Genomic DNA, 13,345 nt, shown 5'->3' on the forward strand with positions numbered 1-13,345 from the left:
TGTTTTTACTCTGGGCCAGTTGCCAGAATTCATTGTGCAAGTGCCAGAAATTGGCAGGGTGAGCATTATGTTTTTAACTGAAGCTGGGCTTTTCAAAATGAAAAGACATACATTAGACAACATCTCTGGTCAACTGTAGAGTCCCAAATAGGTTGCCCAACACATGCAAAGGTACATATGGAGGATACCTTCACAGCTCAGGCAGGCAGGCGGGTGAGGGCAGCGGCAGAGCAACTTGCCGACATGGCAGCTGTGGGGATTGTTATCGCACCTGCCTTCCCATGCGACCTGAGTAGTGATCTGCCTTGGACTCTGCCCCATGGCTCCATCAGGCGATCAAAGTTGGCATCTTTACAGAAAGCGACGAGCCACCACACAGGAACAAGGGAAGCTGCCTCATACCGAGCCAAACCATTGGTCCATCAAACTCCATAGAGTGGTACCTCGGGTTAAGAACTTAATTCATTCCAGAGGTCCATTCTTAACCTGAAACTGTTCTTAACCTGAAGCACCACTTTAGCTAATGGGGCCTCCCGCTGCTGCCGCGCCGCCGGAGCACAATTTCTGTTCTTATCCTGAAGCAAAGTTCTTAACCTGAAGCACTATTTCTGGGTTAGCAGAGTCTGTAACCTGAAGCGTATGTAACCCGAGGTACCACTGTGCTATCTACATCATGGGTAGGCAACCTAAGGCCCGGGGGCCGGATGCGGCCCAATCACCTTCTCAATCTGGCCCATGGATGGTCCGGGAATCAGCGTGTTTTTACATGAGTAGAATGTGTGCTTTTATTTAAAATGCATCTCTGGATTATTTGTGGGGTATAGCCTATGCCGCATAGGAATTCGTTCACCCCCCCCCAAAAAAAAATATAGTCCAGCCCACCACATGGTCTGAGGGATGGTGGACCGGCCCATGGCTGAAAAAGGTTGCTGACCCCTGGTCTACACTGACTGGCAGCAGCAGGCAGGAGTCTCTTCCAGCCCTATTTGAAGATACCAAGGATTGAAACTGCCAGCTTCTCCCTGCAAATCAGATCTATGCCCCTTCTCCAATTCAGATGGCTCCTTCTTCCAGGCCCAGAAAACAATAGACTTTACTTCTTCTTTAACCTCCATCCTATCTAATTTTGTCAGGGCCTACAATCCAGTAAGTTCCCAAGTGCATCATTTTATAGTATTCATTTTTGCCTGGGCCTGTGTGTGGCAGGACAGGCAAAAAGAAAGAAACCACTTGAATATAGCTGGCAAAGCAGAAACAACCCCGAGTTTTTGCACCTGGGTGTTCAGAAACATCCCTCATTGCTGGGGGTTGGACTAGATGGCCCTCAGAGGTCCCTTCTATGATTTCATGCTCCCTGTGGAGCTGCAAAGGTATGCTGCTGATTCGGGATAACCGATGCCGTTTCAATTACTGTTTACCGGTTCCTCCTGCTCTGTGTGTATATCGGTTGTCGTGCAATGCAAAACGAGACATGAAACTCCATCACAAGAAAGGGAGACCCCTGTATCCAAAGTACATTTTATTCAGTTAACAGGTCAAAATGGGAAAGAAAGAAAAAAAACACCAGGAAAGCCGAGAAATTGTGGTGAAAGGAATGACACAAGTGTCTTGAGTGTGAGGTGTTAAAACGGGGAAACAGGGCAGAGCGCCCTTTCCTTGTCAGTGGTTCGCAGGTGCAACAGCGGTTACTAATGGAGGACCTAGAAAGTGCTGGTCACCAGAGAAAAGTGTGTGGAATGTTAATTGGCCAAAATGGCAGCACTCTGGCCAAGTAGAGCTGGACAGGGAGGGGGACCTGCCGTGCGGTGTGAGGTTAGTATACAGCAAGGACCGTCAATGCCTGTCCGGCCAAAGAGAGCCATCTTGGTTCCCATAGAAACGGAGGTCAGCCATGTTGCTCTTCCTGGGAGCACAGGCCAGGCCTTAGGCCTGTTCCTGCACCTGCGCCTGAGCCTCCTTGACTTTCTCCACAATGGCCTGGATCCGGGTGGTGAGGTCCTCCACCAAGGGGGCGAACCACTCGCGCACCTTTTCGGCCGTCTGGTCAAAGGAGTCCTTCAACTCCTGAGCTCGGCTGTTGAGTTGCTCGTGGACCATCTTCCCTTGCTCGCCGACAGCCTGCGCCAAGGCCTGGAAACGTTGCTGCCCCTTCTCGCGGATTTTGGAGAAATAGGGCTCCAGGCTCTGGCGCACGGCTTCCACCTTCTCGTCTGCGCTGGTCTGCACCTCCGCCCTGTAGGCTTCAAACTTCCTCTGCAGGTCGTCGACGTCCTTCGTGAGGCGCTTCTTCATCTTGCGCATGTAGAGGTTGAACTGGGACCGCAGCACCTCCATGTTGTGGTTGAGCATCAGGCGCGCGTCGTTGGTGTACTGGACCACCTTGCCCTTGGTCTCCTCCATGTCGGTCCGCAGCTTCTCGGACAAGGCCGACATTTCGGTCGTCAGGCGCTGCTGCACATCCTGGGCATAGGGGCCTATCTTGGAGCGCAGGTTCTCTGTGTAGAGGTCCAACTCCGCCATGGTGTCTGTGATAAAGCCACTGTGGAGAAGGAGGAGGTAGCAGGGGAAGGGTCAGAATCGTGTCACCCTGGTCATTCTCTAGCATTAGGCCCTGCAGCCATAATTCTTGCAGGATAGACAACCAATCTATCCTGAGGTGAGCTTGCCCACCTTGGAGGAACATGGGTGCCTGTACCACCCTGCTAAGTGGCAAGGAGATTTTGGCAACCCTGGCGCCACATTCACACCATACATTTAAATCCCTCGTATACCTCACTAGCAAAACCCAGGAGAAACCTGGGAACTGCAGATCATCTGGTTATCTCCTGCTTGGTCTACTGCAATGTTCTCTACGTGGGGCTACCTTTGAAGGTGACTCGGAAACTACCATCTAATCCAGAACACGGCTGCCGGACTAGTGACTGGGAGTGGCAGCCGGGAACGTATAACACCAGTCTTAAGAGGATTTATATCGTCTCCCAGTACATTTCCAAGCTCAATTCAAAGTGTTGGTGCTGATTAAAGCTCTAAACAGCCTCATTGACCTTATATACCTGAAGGAGCATCTCCACCCCATCGTTCAGCCCGGACACTGAGGTTCAGCTCTGAGGGCCTTCTGGTGGTTCCCTCCCTGCGAGAAGTGAGGTTACAGGGAACCAGACAGAGGGCCTTCTCGGTCGTGGCGCCCGCCTTGTGGAACACCCTCCCAGCAGATGTCAAGGAAATAAACAACTAATTGACTTTTAGAAGACACCTGAAGGCAGCCCTGCTTAGGGAAGTTTTTAATGTTTGATGTTTTATTGCGTTTTTAATATTCTGTTGGGAGCCGCCCAGAGCGGCTGGGGTAACCCAGTCTGGTGGACTGCATTTAAATAACAAATTATTATTATTATGGTTGCATTGAAGTCACAGTCCTAGCACTTTTACAAACTACAGTTCCCAGGATTCTCCCGTGACTGTTGAAGTGGTATAAGAGAGCCTTAAACAGAAGGTATAGATGGGGCTCCAAGTCAGATTTGACTTACATGTGGGATAAAATGGTCGCCTGTCACCAGACTCTGTTTGAGCCATGAACAAAAAGCTGTCAGCCACTCAGCCAGTCTCAGCTTCAGCCCCTGCGACTGACAAGTGCCAACCAAGTGTTTGTGGTTGGAAAATCTAGCTATTAGAGCTTCCAGGAAACAACAAAGCAACACATTTAAATCACCAGCCATTTGCTTCCCCCTTTAATGTCTCCCGCTTCCTCAGGGCAGGATTCAGACCTTTGGAGACCCTAAGCGCTTAAAATATTTCGGTATCCCCGTAGATATCTAATTCAAAATATAAGCAGTAATAAAGTGTGAAATAAAACTTTCTTTTTTTGAAATGAAACAAAACCTACAGTAAGATGGAAAATAATGTTTATTTTCCTGTATTCGTATGAATAATGTTTCTTTTTGTTCAGCTGCACCGTATGGTCTATATCAGGGGTGGCCAACTCTCAAGAGACTGCGATCTACTTTCAGAATTAAAAACTGGCAGTGATCAAAACGCAACGCCCCCCGTTTTGCGGGGGGGGGCAGCTCAAAGTGGTTCAGCTTTAGGGAGGAGAAAACCCTGTTTCTTAGGGATTTTTAAAAAAGCTTTTTGGGGGGGGGACTTCTGGTTTTGGGGTGGCTAAAAGCAAGGGACAAAGGTCACTCACAAAAAGATCGCTATTTATGAAAACAGCGGCACAGAGAAAGCTCCATCTTCCTTTCCAGAGATCAAACAACAATGGAGGGTGGGATGAGGGGGTGGAGCAGGAGTCAGTTTTTGCGATGCTAAGGAAAGGGAGCCAGATATCGACCTGGTCTATATGGTAAATCTGGCAAAGGGAAATTTCTGTGGTGCCTCCCCCTTCCCTTGATGCCCTGAGGATGTGCTCCTTTTGCTTAATGGTTAATCCAGCCCTGTTTATCCTGGCTACACTCTCTCACATCAGCTTGTGACCTACATCTTCCACAGTCAGCACCGCAGAGAAAGTGGACATGTTCTGGGATTTATGCTACTCTTCTTCCAAACAACTATTACTCACATAAAAGATCACCAAATTAAGCTGACTAACGCTGGGTACACACTCTTGTTTACTCTGCATCCAGTGTGACCCCAGTGCTGGTTTAAAAAGCAGTGTTTACATGATTATTATCTACAATCCATATCTATCCAGTTGTTTCTTAGGGAATACTGTGTCTCGGTGCATTTCCCCCCTGCAAACAAGCACAATTCAAAGTGTTCGTGCTGACCTTTAAAGCCCTAAACGGCCTCGGCCCAGTATACCTGAAGGAGCGTCTCCACCCCCATCGTTCTGCCCAGATGTTGAGGTCCAGCTCCGAGGGCCTTCTGGCGGTTCCCTCACTGCGAGAAGTGAAGTTACAGGGAACCAGGCAGAGGGCCTTCTCGGTAGTGGCACCCACCCTGTAGAACGCCCTCCCATCAGATGTCAAAGAAATAAACAACTATCCAACGTTTAGAAGACATCCGAAGGCATCCCTGTTTAGGGAAGTTTTTAATGACTGATGTTTTAGTGTATTTTTAATCTTTTGTTGGAAGAAATTGTACAATTCCGATTGGAATTCCTGCCATGTAAGTGTGATATGGGCTGTGTACATACTATACCTTTAAAGCACATTCAAAATGCATTCTTTCCCTCAGAGAATTATGGGAACAGTAGTTTGCCCCTCACAGAGTTACAGTTCCCAGGAGCACTTATCAAACTACAGTGCCCAGAATTCTTTGAGGTGGGGTGAGGTAACATGCTTTGAATGTGCTGTAAATGTACACAGCCTTCATTTTTTCCTTCTCCCCAAAATGTGTTTCAGTTCTAATAATAAGATATCACCCATCTTAAGATCTATGTCATTCTATGAGATTTAAGAGCAATGTGAGCTTGGACTTTTTGGAGCATGCACTGGGGCTGTGAAAACTCCAGTTGAGCACGTGTCATTAAAAAAAACCCACCTAGCGCCTGTACCCACTAAAAAGGAAGAAGCAAAATCACTCACTCCAGTTCCTTGCTGAGCTGCGAACTCTTGATCTGAGCAGTGGCATCATCAGCCGCATCCCCAATCCTGGTCACTACATCCCTGAAGACATCCACCGTCTCCTCCCATTTGGATTTTGTCCCTTCTTCGGGGACAGGGTTGGCCAAGGAGCCTGCGTGGATTAGGGAAAGGAGGAAAACATTCAAGGATCTAGAAACAGGCCAAACTCGCGTCCCCCCAAACTGAATGAGGGATGCCTGTCAATATGGGGCATCCCACCTGGCCGCAAGCCACTTACAAAGTGAGGCCCTTGGAATCAGCGAAGCCACACTCCTGCGAGTGATGGCAAGGAGGCAAAACATGAAGGGATTTATGCGGCGTAGTCCTGCTCAGAGGAGACCCACTAAAAACAATAGGCATGTGTCCATTGATTTCAGTGGGCCTCCTCTGAATATAACTTTGTTGGAGACATATCCCCAATTAAAATGGTACTTCCTGTTGCAGGGGGGAAGTGCCGCCATCTTGTCGCCTCTTCCCATCGCTAGCTAGCGTCTCAGTGACTGGAATGGGATGGAAGGGCTTGAGTGTGTAGTTTGTGACTGTCCAGTGCTTTGGTTTTCAAAATGCTGGTCATTTCGCAAGCCCAGATGGAAGTGCCATTACACATCCTTTCCTTGTGTCATCAATCGATGGCACAAACGTCCTTACTTAATCCCAGCAGCTCTTAGGGCTGATGTTACTTTCACAACTCAGCATTCCTAGATAGGGTGACCCATTGATGGGGCCAAAGGTTGCGGTTGTTAAACACAAGTCCTAAACTAACCTTGACGAGGCACCTGCATGCCTAAATAGGCAAACAGCGACCTACTTCAGCCTAGGGTGGTCAGTCCAGACCCCCACAGAGCCTTCCCTTCTGGGGAGCCAAGCCCACCCCAACCTTTCCCCTTAGGATGCATTTTCTTCCCATTTGTTTGCAGGTTTATCGTGCCCGGCCTTCTGATAACTCCCCTCTTTATCCTCAAAACAATCCTGCAAGGTAGCCAAGGCCGGCTGACTCAGAGTCAACCCTCTCCGAGCAGGAATTTAAACCTGGCTCTCCCCCAAGTTTTAGTCTCATGCTCTAACCACTACACTGCGTTGCCAAGCTACGAGAGGGGGCAAAGGACTCTACAGCTCCCTCCTTCCACAACCAGCAATAGGTCCCTTCCCTTATTTCATATTACACATTACACAGTTGCACAAGTGAAGCGCTCTGTGCCCCTGAGAGATGCTACCAGCCAGGGCCGTATTTAAGTTTGATGAGGCCCTAAGCTACTGAAGGTAATGGGGCCCTTTATATGTCCAGCTGCTCTTTGTCAACAACAAATGGCTGCTGTTTTTTGTGTTGGATATATGCTATATGGTAATTTATGGACCTAACAGGTATCTAAAGCCATTTGCACATGCAGAATGTGTGCACCCTATATATAGGTAAAGGTAAAGGGACTCCTGACCATTAGGTCCACTCGTGACCGACTCTGGGGTTGCGACGCTCATCTCGCTTTATTGGCCGAGGGAGCCGGTGTACAGCTTCTGGGTCATGTGGCCAGCATGACTAAGCCGCTTCTGGTGAACCAGAGCAGCGCACAGAAACGTCGTTTACCTTTCCGCTGGAGTGGTACCTATTTATCTACTTGCACTTTGACATGCTTTCAAACTGCTAGGTTGGCAGGAGCTGGGACCAAACAATGGGAGCTCACCCCGTCACGGGGATTCGAACCGCTGACCTTCTGATCGGCAAGTCCTAGGCTCTGTGGTTTAACCCACAGCGCCACCCGCGTCCCTATCCTATATATACAAATGAGCAAACCAGTGATATTTTAGGGTGCAGGCTAGCAGGCGGGGCCCATGACTTACATCCTAGGAGCCTACACAACGCAAAACACTGTTGCTGTATGTAGGTTTTATTTTATTTGTTTTTTATCTTATATTTTGGAAATGTACATCCAGTTTTTTCCTTTAATTTTTTTGGGGGGCCCCTAAGCTATAGCTTGTTTAGCTTATACGTAAATCCGACACTGCTACCAGCCAGTGCAGACAGCACTGAGCTAAATGGACAAGTGTCCAATTTTTTTAATAAAGCAGCATCAATCGCACAGTGAGCAGGACAGAGTTTTAAAGCCCATGTGGCCAACATCCCCATAATTTCAAAGCACAAAAGTCAAGCTAGCTCAGATTTCTGGCCGCTCCCCACAACGCAACCCTGATGTTGTGATGTGTCTAGCCTACCTTCATCCCTCTTTCCCTCTTTACATTAGCTCACGCCACACACAACTTGTGGAGAAGCGATATTCTCCCAATAAACCATGGCATAAGTAAGAGCTGCTCTGATCTGCTTCACCGAGGTAAACTGCCACTGTTTGTGGAAGTTCCACACCCACGGAGTATAGAAGTCCGTGCTGCCTTTGAACTAGCCTTTAAGGAGCATTGGGATAGAGGGGACAAAGGGTGCTTAGCTCGTTCTGTGCGTCCGATTTTATTCAAGACAAACCACCTCTTCCAATTCCGCCACTCACCTCCCAGCAGGACCGCTGTGAAAAACAGCGCAAGGAATTTCATGATCACCGACTTTTCTGGACCCTTCTGAGAAACGGAGACATTACAAAAAGGGACAAAATTAGGTAATGGAGTGACTCGAGGGTGGGTGTGGGTATTTTCCTCCACCAGCAGGAATCTTTAAGAGACACACAGGATTAATCACAGACCAGTCCTGAAAGGGAGACCCCACCGAATGCCATACCATTAAAAACACCCCCCCCCCCACATTAACAGATTTTTCTCCAAATGTCCTTAAATCGAAAACAGCTCTTTCCCCTTGGTCTCTTAGTCCCAGTCCACAATGCACACACAAACCCAACACACCTTCAAAACAAGAAAAGATCGTGCAAAGTTGCCTGTTATCTTGCTTTGCTCTCACCTTCCTTTACCTTCCCTTCCTCTGGAGTCTGGAAAGTGTTCAGCCAGACCTCAGTGCAGACTTAAATACCCAGCTCAGCTGGTAGGAAAGAGAGGGGGGGAGAGGGAGGCGGGACTGGCAGAGTCAGCAGCAGCAGTAGTCACAAAATTTTGCCAAAGTGGCATCGAGGACAAAGTTTAACACACACACACACACTTTGCACACACACACTGCTAGGGAAAGTCTTAACCCTGAACTCACCAGAGAAAGAGAGAGAGGGAGGGAGGGAGGGAGGGAGGAAAACAAAATAGTTAAAGCAATGTTTTTTTATTGCATCAAGTATGTGAACTTTTGACTGACACAAGTCTCCGCACCAGGCAGAATAGAAGTTGTTAAATAATTCTTTTTCCTCTCTGCCTGAAGAACGTGGAGAGGTGCTCTCACACATTTCCCATGGCCATCTTTCTCCCATTTTTTTGCAGCTACAGTGGTACCTCGGGTTACATACGCTTCAGGTTACAGACTCCACTAACCCAGAAATAGTACCTAAGAACTTTGCTTCAGAATGAGAACAGAAATCGTGCTCCGGTGGCGCAGCAGCAGCAGGAGGCCCCATTAGCTAAAGTGGTGCTTCAGGTTAAGAACAGTTTCAGGTTAAGAACGGACCTCTGGAACGAATTAAGCACTTAACCTGAGGTACCAGTGTATTTGCACAAGCTTCACTGAAAATTGTTTTCTTGCACGAAACGAATTGTGTTCTTGGGTGGTGGGGAAAAGATGGCATTGATTAAAATGTGTTTATGCTACAGTGAGGCCCGAAATGGTCGATCAAAGTCAGACTGAGTTAACATAAAACAGTGGGACAGACTTGGGGAAAGGGTGATTCAGAGGGGAGAAGCAGCAGCGGGAGGCCATGCAAAGCTCTTATCCACCGATTTCTTCTCCCTTAATGCTTCTGTTCCCAGTGGTGACAAACTCATATTGGAATACCCCAGCAGAGGTAACAGGGAAGAAGATGGGGGAGACATTTGCCCCTTCTCTCCTCCAAACTATATCCTCCCCTCTACTGCCATTCAACTGTTTTGCTGTTGAGATTTATCAGTTCAAGTCTGTTGCTGAATGTGTAGCTTATGAGTGTCTGAAAACAAATGTACAGTTGTACCTCGGGTTAAGTACCGTGTTTTTCGCTCTATAAGACGCACCAGACCACAAGACGCACCTAGTTTTTGGAGGAGGAAAACAAGAAAAAAAATATTCTGAATCTCAGAAGCCAGAACAGCAAGAGGGATCGCTGCGCAGCGAAAGCAGCAATCCCTCTTGCTGTTCTGGCTTCTGGGATAGCTGCACAGCCTGCATTTGCTCCATAAGACACACACACATTTCCCCTTACTTTTTAGGAGGGGAAAAGTGAGTCTTATAAAGCAAAAAATACGGTACTTAATTCGTTCCGGAGGTCCATTCTTAACCTGAAACTGTTCTTAACCTGAGGTACCACTTTAGCTAATGGGGCCTCCCGCTGCTGCCGCGCCACCGGAGCACGATTTCTGTTCTCATCCTGAAGCAAAGTTCTTAACCCGAAGCACTATTTCTGGGTTAGCGGAGTCTGTAAGCTGAAGCGTCTGTAACCTGAAGCTTATGTAACCCGAGGTACCACTGTACACATTTCTACCACTTTTTCAGGCACACACAAGTGAATCCAGATAGTAAGAGACACAGTCAACTGTACACGGTGATTTTGTGAGATTTTGGACCCTTGGAAAATTCATCTGGGATTGTCCACACCCCTACGTGACAGGTCGCAATTGCCAGATCTGTCAATAGACAGACACCTGAGAGAGAGCCAGTGTGGTGTAGTGGTTAAGAGCGGTAGTCTCGTAATCTGGGGAACCGGGTTCGCGTCTCCGCTCCTCCACATGCAGCTGCTGGGTGACCTTGGGCCAGTCACACTTCTTGAAGTCTCTCAGCCCCACTCACCTCACAGAGTGTTTGTTGTGGGGGAGGAAGGGAAAGGAGAATGTGAGCCGCTTTGAGACTCCTTAAAGGGAGTGAAAGGCGGGATATCAAATCCAAACTCTTCTTCTTCTTCAAGTTATACCAAGGGATATCAAGTCAACTCATAGGAACAGAATAAGCTGCCTCATGCTGTGTCAGACCCTTGGTGCAGCTAGCTCAGTAATGACAACAGCTGCTCAAGATTTCAGGCAGGGGTCGCTTTCAGCTGTACCCGTAGATGCCAGGTGTTGAACTTTGGAACTCCTGCATGAAATGCAGGTACTCTTGCCAATGTTTGTCTACTCAGGTGTACGTCTCATTGAGTTCAATGGGGCTTACTCCCAGAATTGCTCATAGGGTTATAAACCAAAGTGGTTTATCCACGCCATTTATTGAGACATATTTGGGGTGCAAACCCCCAAACTACCTAATTCATATTAGTGGGCAGCAAGAATAGTATTTCATGTTATGGGGAAGGAACCAAGAGGTGTTTGTTGCTCTGGTTTACTCCCATATGAAACAGGAAAGGGTATGTTATTGCACACCTGACAAAACTAGAAAGCGGTTGAAATTTATCAATCAATGCACTCTTACGCCACTTCAACAGGCATGGCTTTCTCCAGAGCATCCTGGGAACGGTTGTTTGTTAAAGGTGCTGAGAGTTGGTAAAGGTAAAGGGACCCCTGACCGTTAGGTCCAGTCGTGGCCGACTCTGGGGTTGCGGGGCTCATCTCGCTTTACTGGCCGAGGGAGCCGGCGGACAGCTTCCGGGTCATGTGGCCAGCATGACTAAGCCACTTCTGGTGAACCAGAGCAGCGCACGGAAACGCCACTTACCTTCCCGCCAGAGCAGTACCTATTTATCTACTTGCACTTTGACGTGCTTTCAAACTGCTAGGTTGGCAGGAGCAGGGACCGAGCAATGGGAGCTCACCCCGTCGGGGGGATTCGAACCGCTGACCTTCTGATCGGCAAGTCCTAGGCTCTGTGGTTTAACCCACAGCGCGACGACTGCTATTCCATTCCCAGAGCTGCCATTCCCAGAGTTCTCTGGGAAGAGGGATTGCTTGTTAAGCCGCTTTGGGAACTGTAGCTCTTGGGCGAGGATACGGATCGCCTAACAACTCTCAGTACCCTTAACAAACTACAGTTCCCAGTATGCCTTGGGGGAGATCCGTGAGACTTAAACTTGTATAAAAGATCTTTAGATATATGGTGCAAATGTAGCCTTGGCTGCTTTGGGTGAAAAGCAAGATCCTGAAGCTGAGGCTCCAAGACTTTGGCCACCTCATGAGAAGAGAAGACTCCCTGGAAAAGACCCTGATGTTGGGAAAGATGGAGGGCACAAGGAGAAGGGGACGACAGAGGACGAGATGGTTGGACAGTGTTCTCGAAGCTACCAGCATGGGTTTGATCAAACTGCGGGAGGCAGTGGAAGACAGGAGTGCCTGGCGTGCTCTGGTCCGTGGGGTCACGAAGAGTCGGACACGACTAAACAACAACAACAAGAAGAAGATAGTGTCTGGCTCACTGAAGCCTTTCATTCAATGCAGTGGTGTCCAGACGTTGCCCTGAATCTTGTTTCGCCATTGTCAACAGAGCAGATGCAGTCCACTATCATCTGGCCACCGCTCCCCACCCCCCGCATTTGCCACCTGAGGCAGCCAACTCAATCTGTCCAACGGTAGGGCTGGCTGTGAATGTTTCTCCCCACGGTTTCTTTGCCCACAAATAAAGAGTACAGAATTTTGAGAGGCCATTTTGTGCACAACTTTAGACAGAACTTTTAGAGGCGAGGTGGGGTTTTACTGGGGAAAACGTCATTCTTTGCTACTAGGATGCAGGAAATCGTGGGTGTCCTGTTGCAAACGTCTGGGTCGCTGGGACGGAGGAGACTTCTCTTCTTGTGACTCTGTTGACTGGAGGGATTTCATAAGGGTTCTTCGAGAGAGAAGGGTTAGCAGGGTTGTGAGTCAAAGAGGTGAATTCACCCTGCCAGGCACATGCTGAACTGAACAAGAAACCGAGGCCTAACAAAATGAGCACATGCAAGGCACAAACTCTTGCAGACATGCACAACCCGTGACAGTCTGAGCTTCTTTCTTTTTAATGTATTTTTAATCTTTGTTGGAAGCTGCCCAGAGTGGCTGGGGAAACCCAGCCAGATGGGCGGGGTACAAATTATTATCCTTATTATTATTATTCCTTGTACCACCAGATGTTTTCTAGACAAGTGCTAACAGGCCTCTTGTTGCCTTAGCAGTGGAGCAAACCGGCATACATACAACCCGCGTGACCCACCAAGACAAATAGAGCCCACAATCCATTCAGCTTGGCGGGTCACGGAGTTGCGTGGACGGATCTGAGGTAAAGTGAGGCGGCTGTTTCAGGCAGCAAATGGAATAACAACCACCAGCAAGGGGGCGACATCACAGGGATGTGCCTTTTCAGGAGTCAAATGTATTGGGCTCAGGGTAACATTTTGGTTGGCAGTTGCTTTGGGTTGCTCTGGGTGAGATAAAGAGGACGGCAAATTTAATAATAATAATAATAATAATAATAATAATAATAATAATAATACAGTGGACACTTGGGTTGCAAACGTGATCCGTGCGGGAAGCATGTTCGCAACCCGCAGCATCCGCAACCCGCAGCGAGCGTCTGCGCACTTCTGGTACTTCCGGGTTCGGCGCGATGCGTAACCCAAAATCACGCAACCTGAAGTGTCTGTAACCTGAGGTATGACTGTAATAATAATAATAATAATTTATTATTTGGGGCCTCGGACGTGAGATCTCCAGGCTGATAGTTGATGGACTGATGGACATTTTTTGGGGATCGAAACCGGGAAAGGGGGGGGGGTGAGAGATTTGGAATCCAAAGGGTGTATAATTATATGTTGTTTTTCTGTTATTTT

At 48.2% G+C, this 13,345-nt stretch overlaps 1 protein-coding gene across 1 annotated transcript; it reads right to left on the reverse strand.

The window, feature by feature from the left end:
- Positions 1-1,504: 1,504 nt before the first annotated feature.
- Positions 1,505-8,636, reverse strand: APOE (apolipoprotein E). The gene is given in 6 exon segments (XM_081200587.1): positions 1,505-2,539; positions 5,523-5,673; positions 8,057-8,123; positions 8,468-8,511; positions 8,514-8,559; positions 8,562-8,636. Coding segments are annotated over 6 exon segments (984 nt in total). The 5' UTR covers positions 8,622-8,636; the 3' UTR covers positions 1,505-1,923.
- Positions 8,637-13,345: the final 4,709 nt, after the last annotated feature.

The sequence above is a fragment of the Podarcis bocagei genome (genome assembly GCF_964188305.1).
Source record: "Podarcis bocagei genome assembly, chromosome: 7".
NCBI lineage: Eukaryota > Metazoa > Chordata > Lepidosauria > Squamata > Lacertidae > Podarcis > Podarcis bocagei.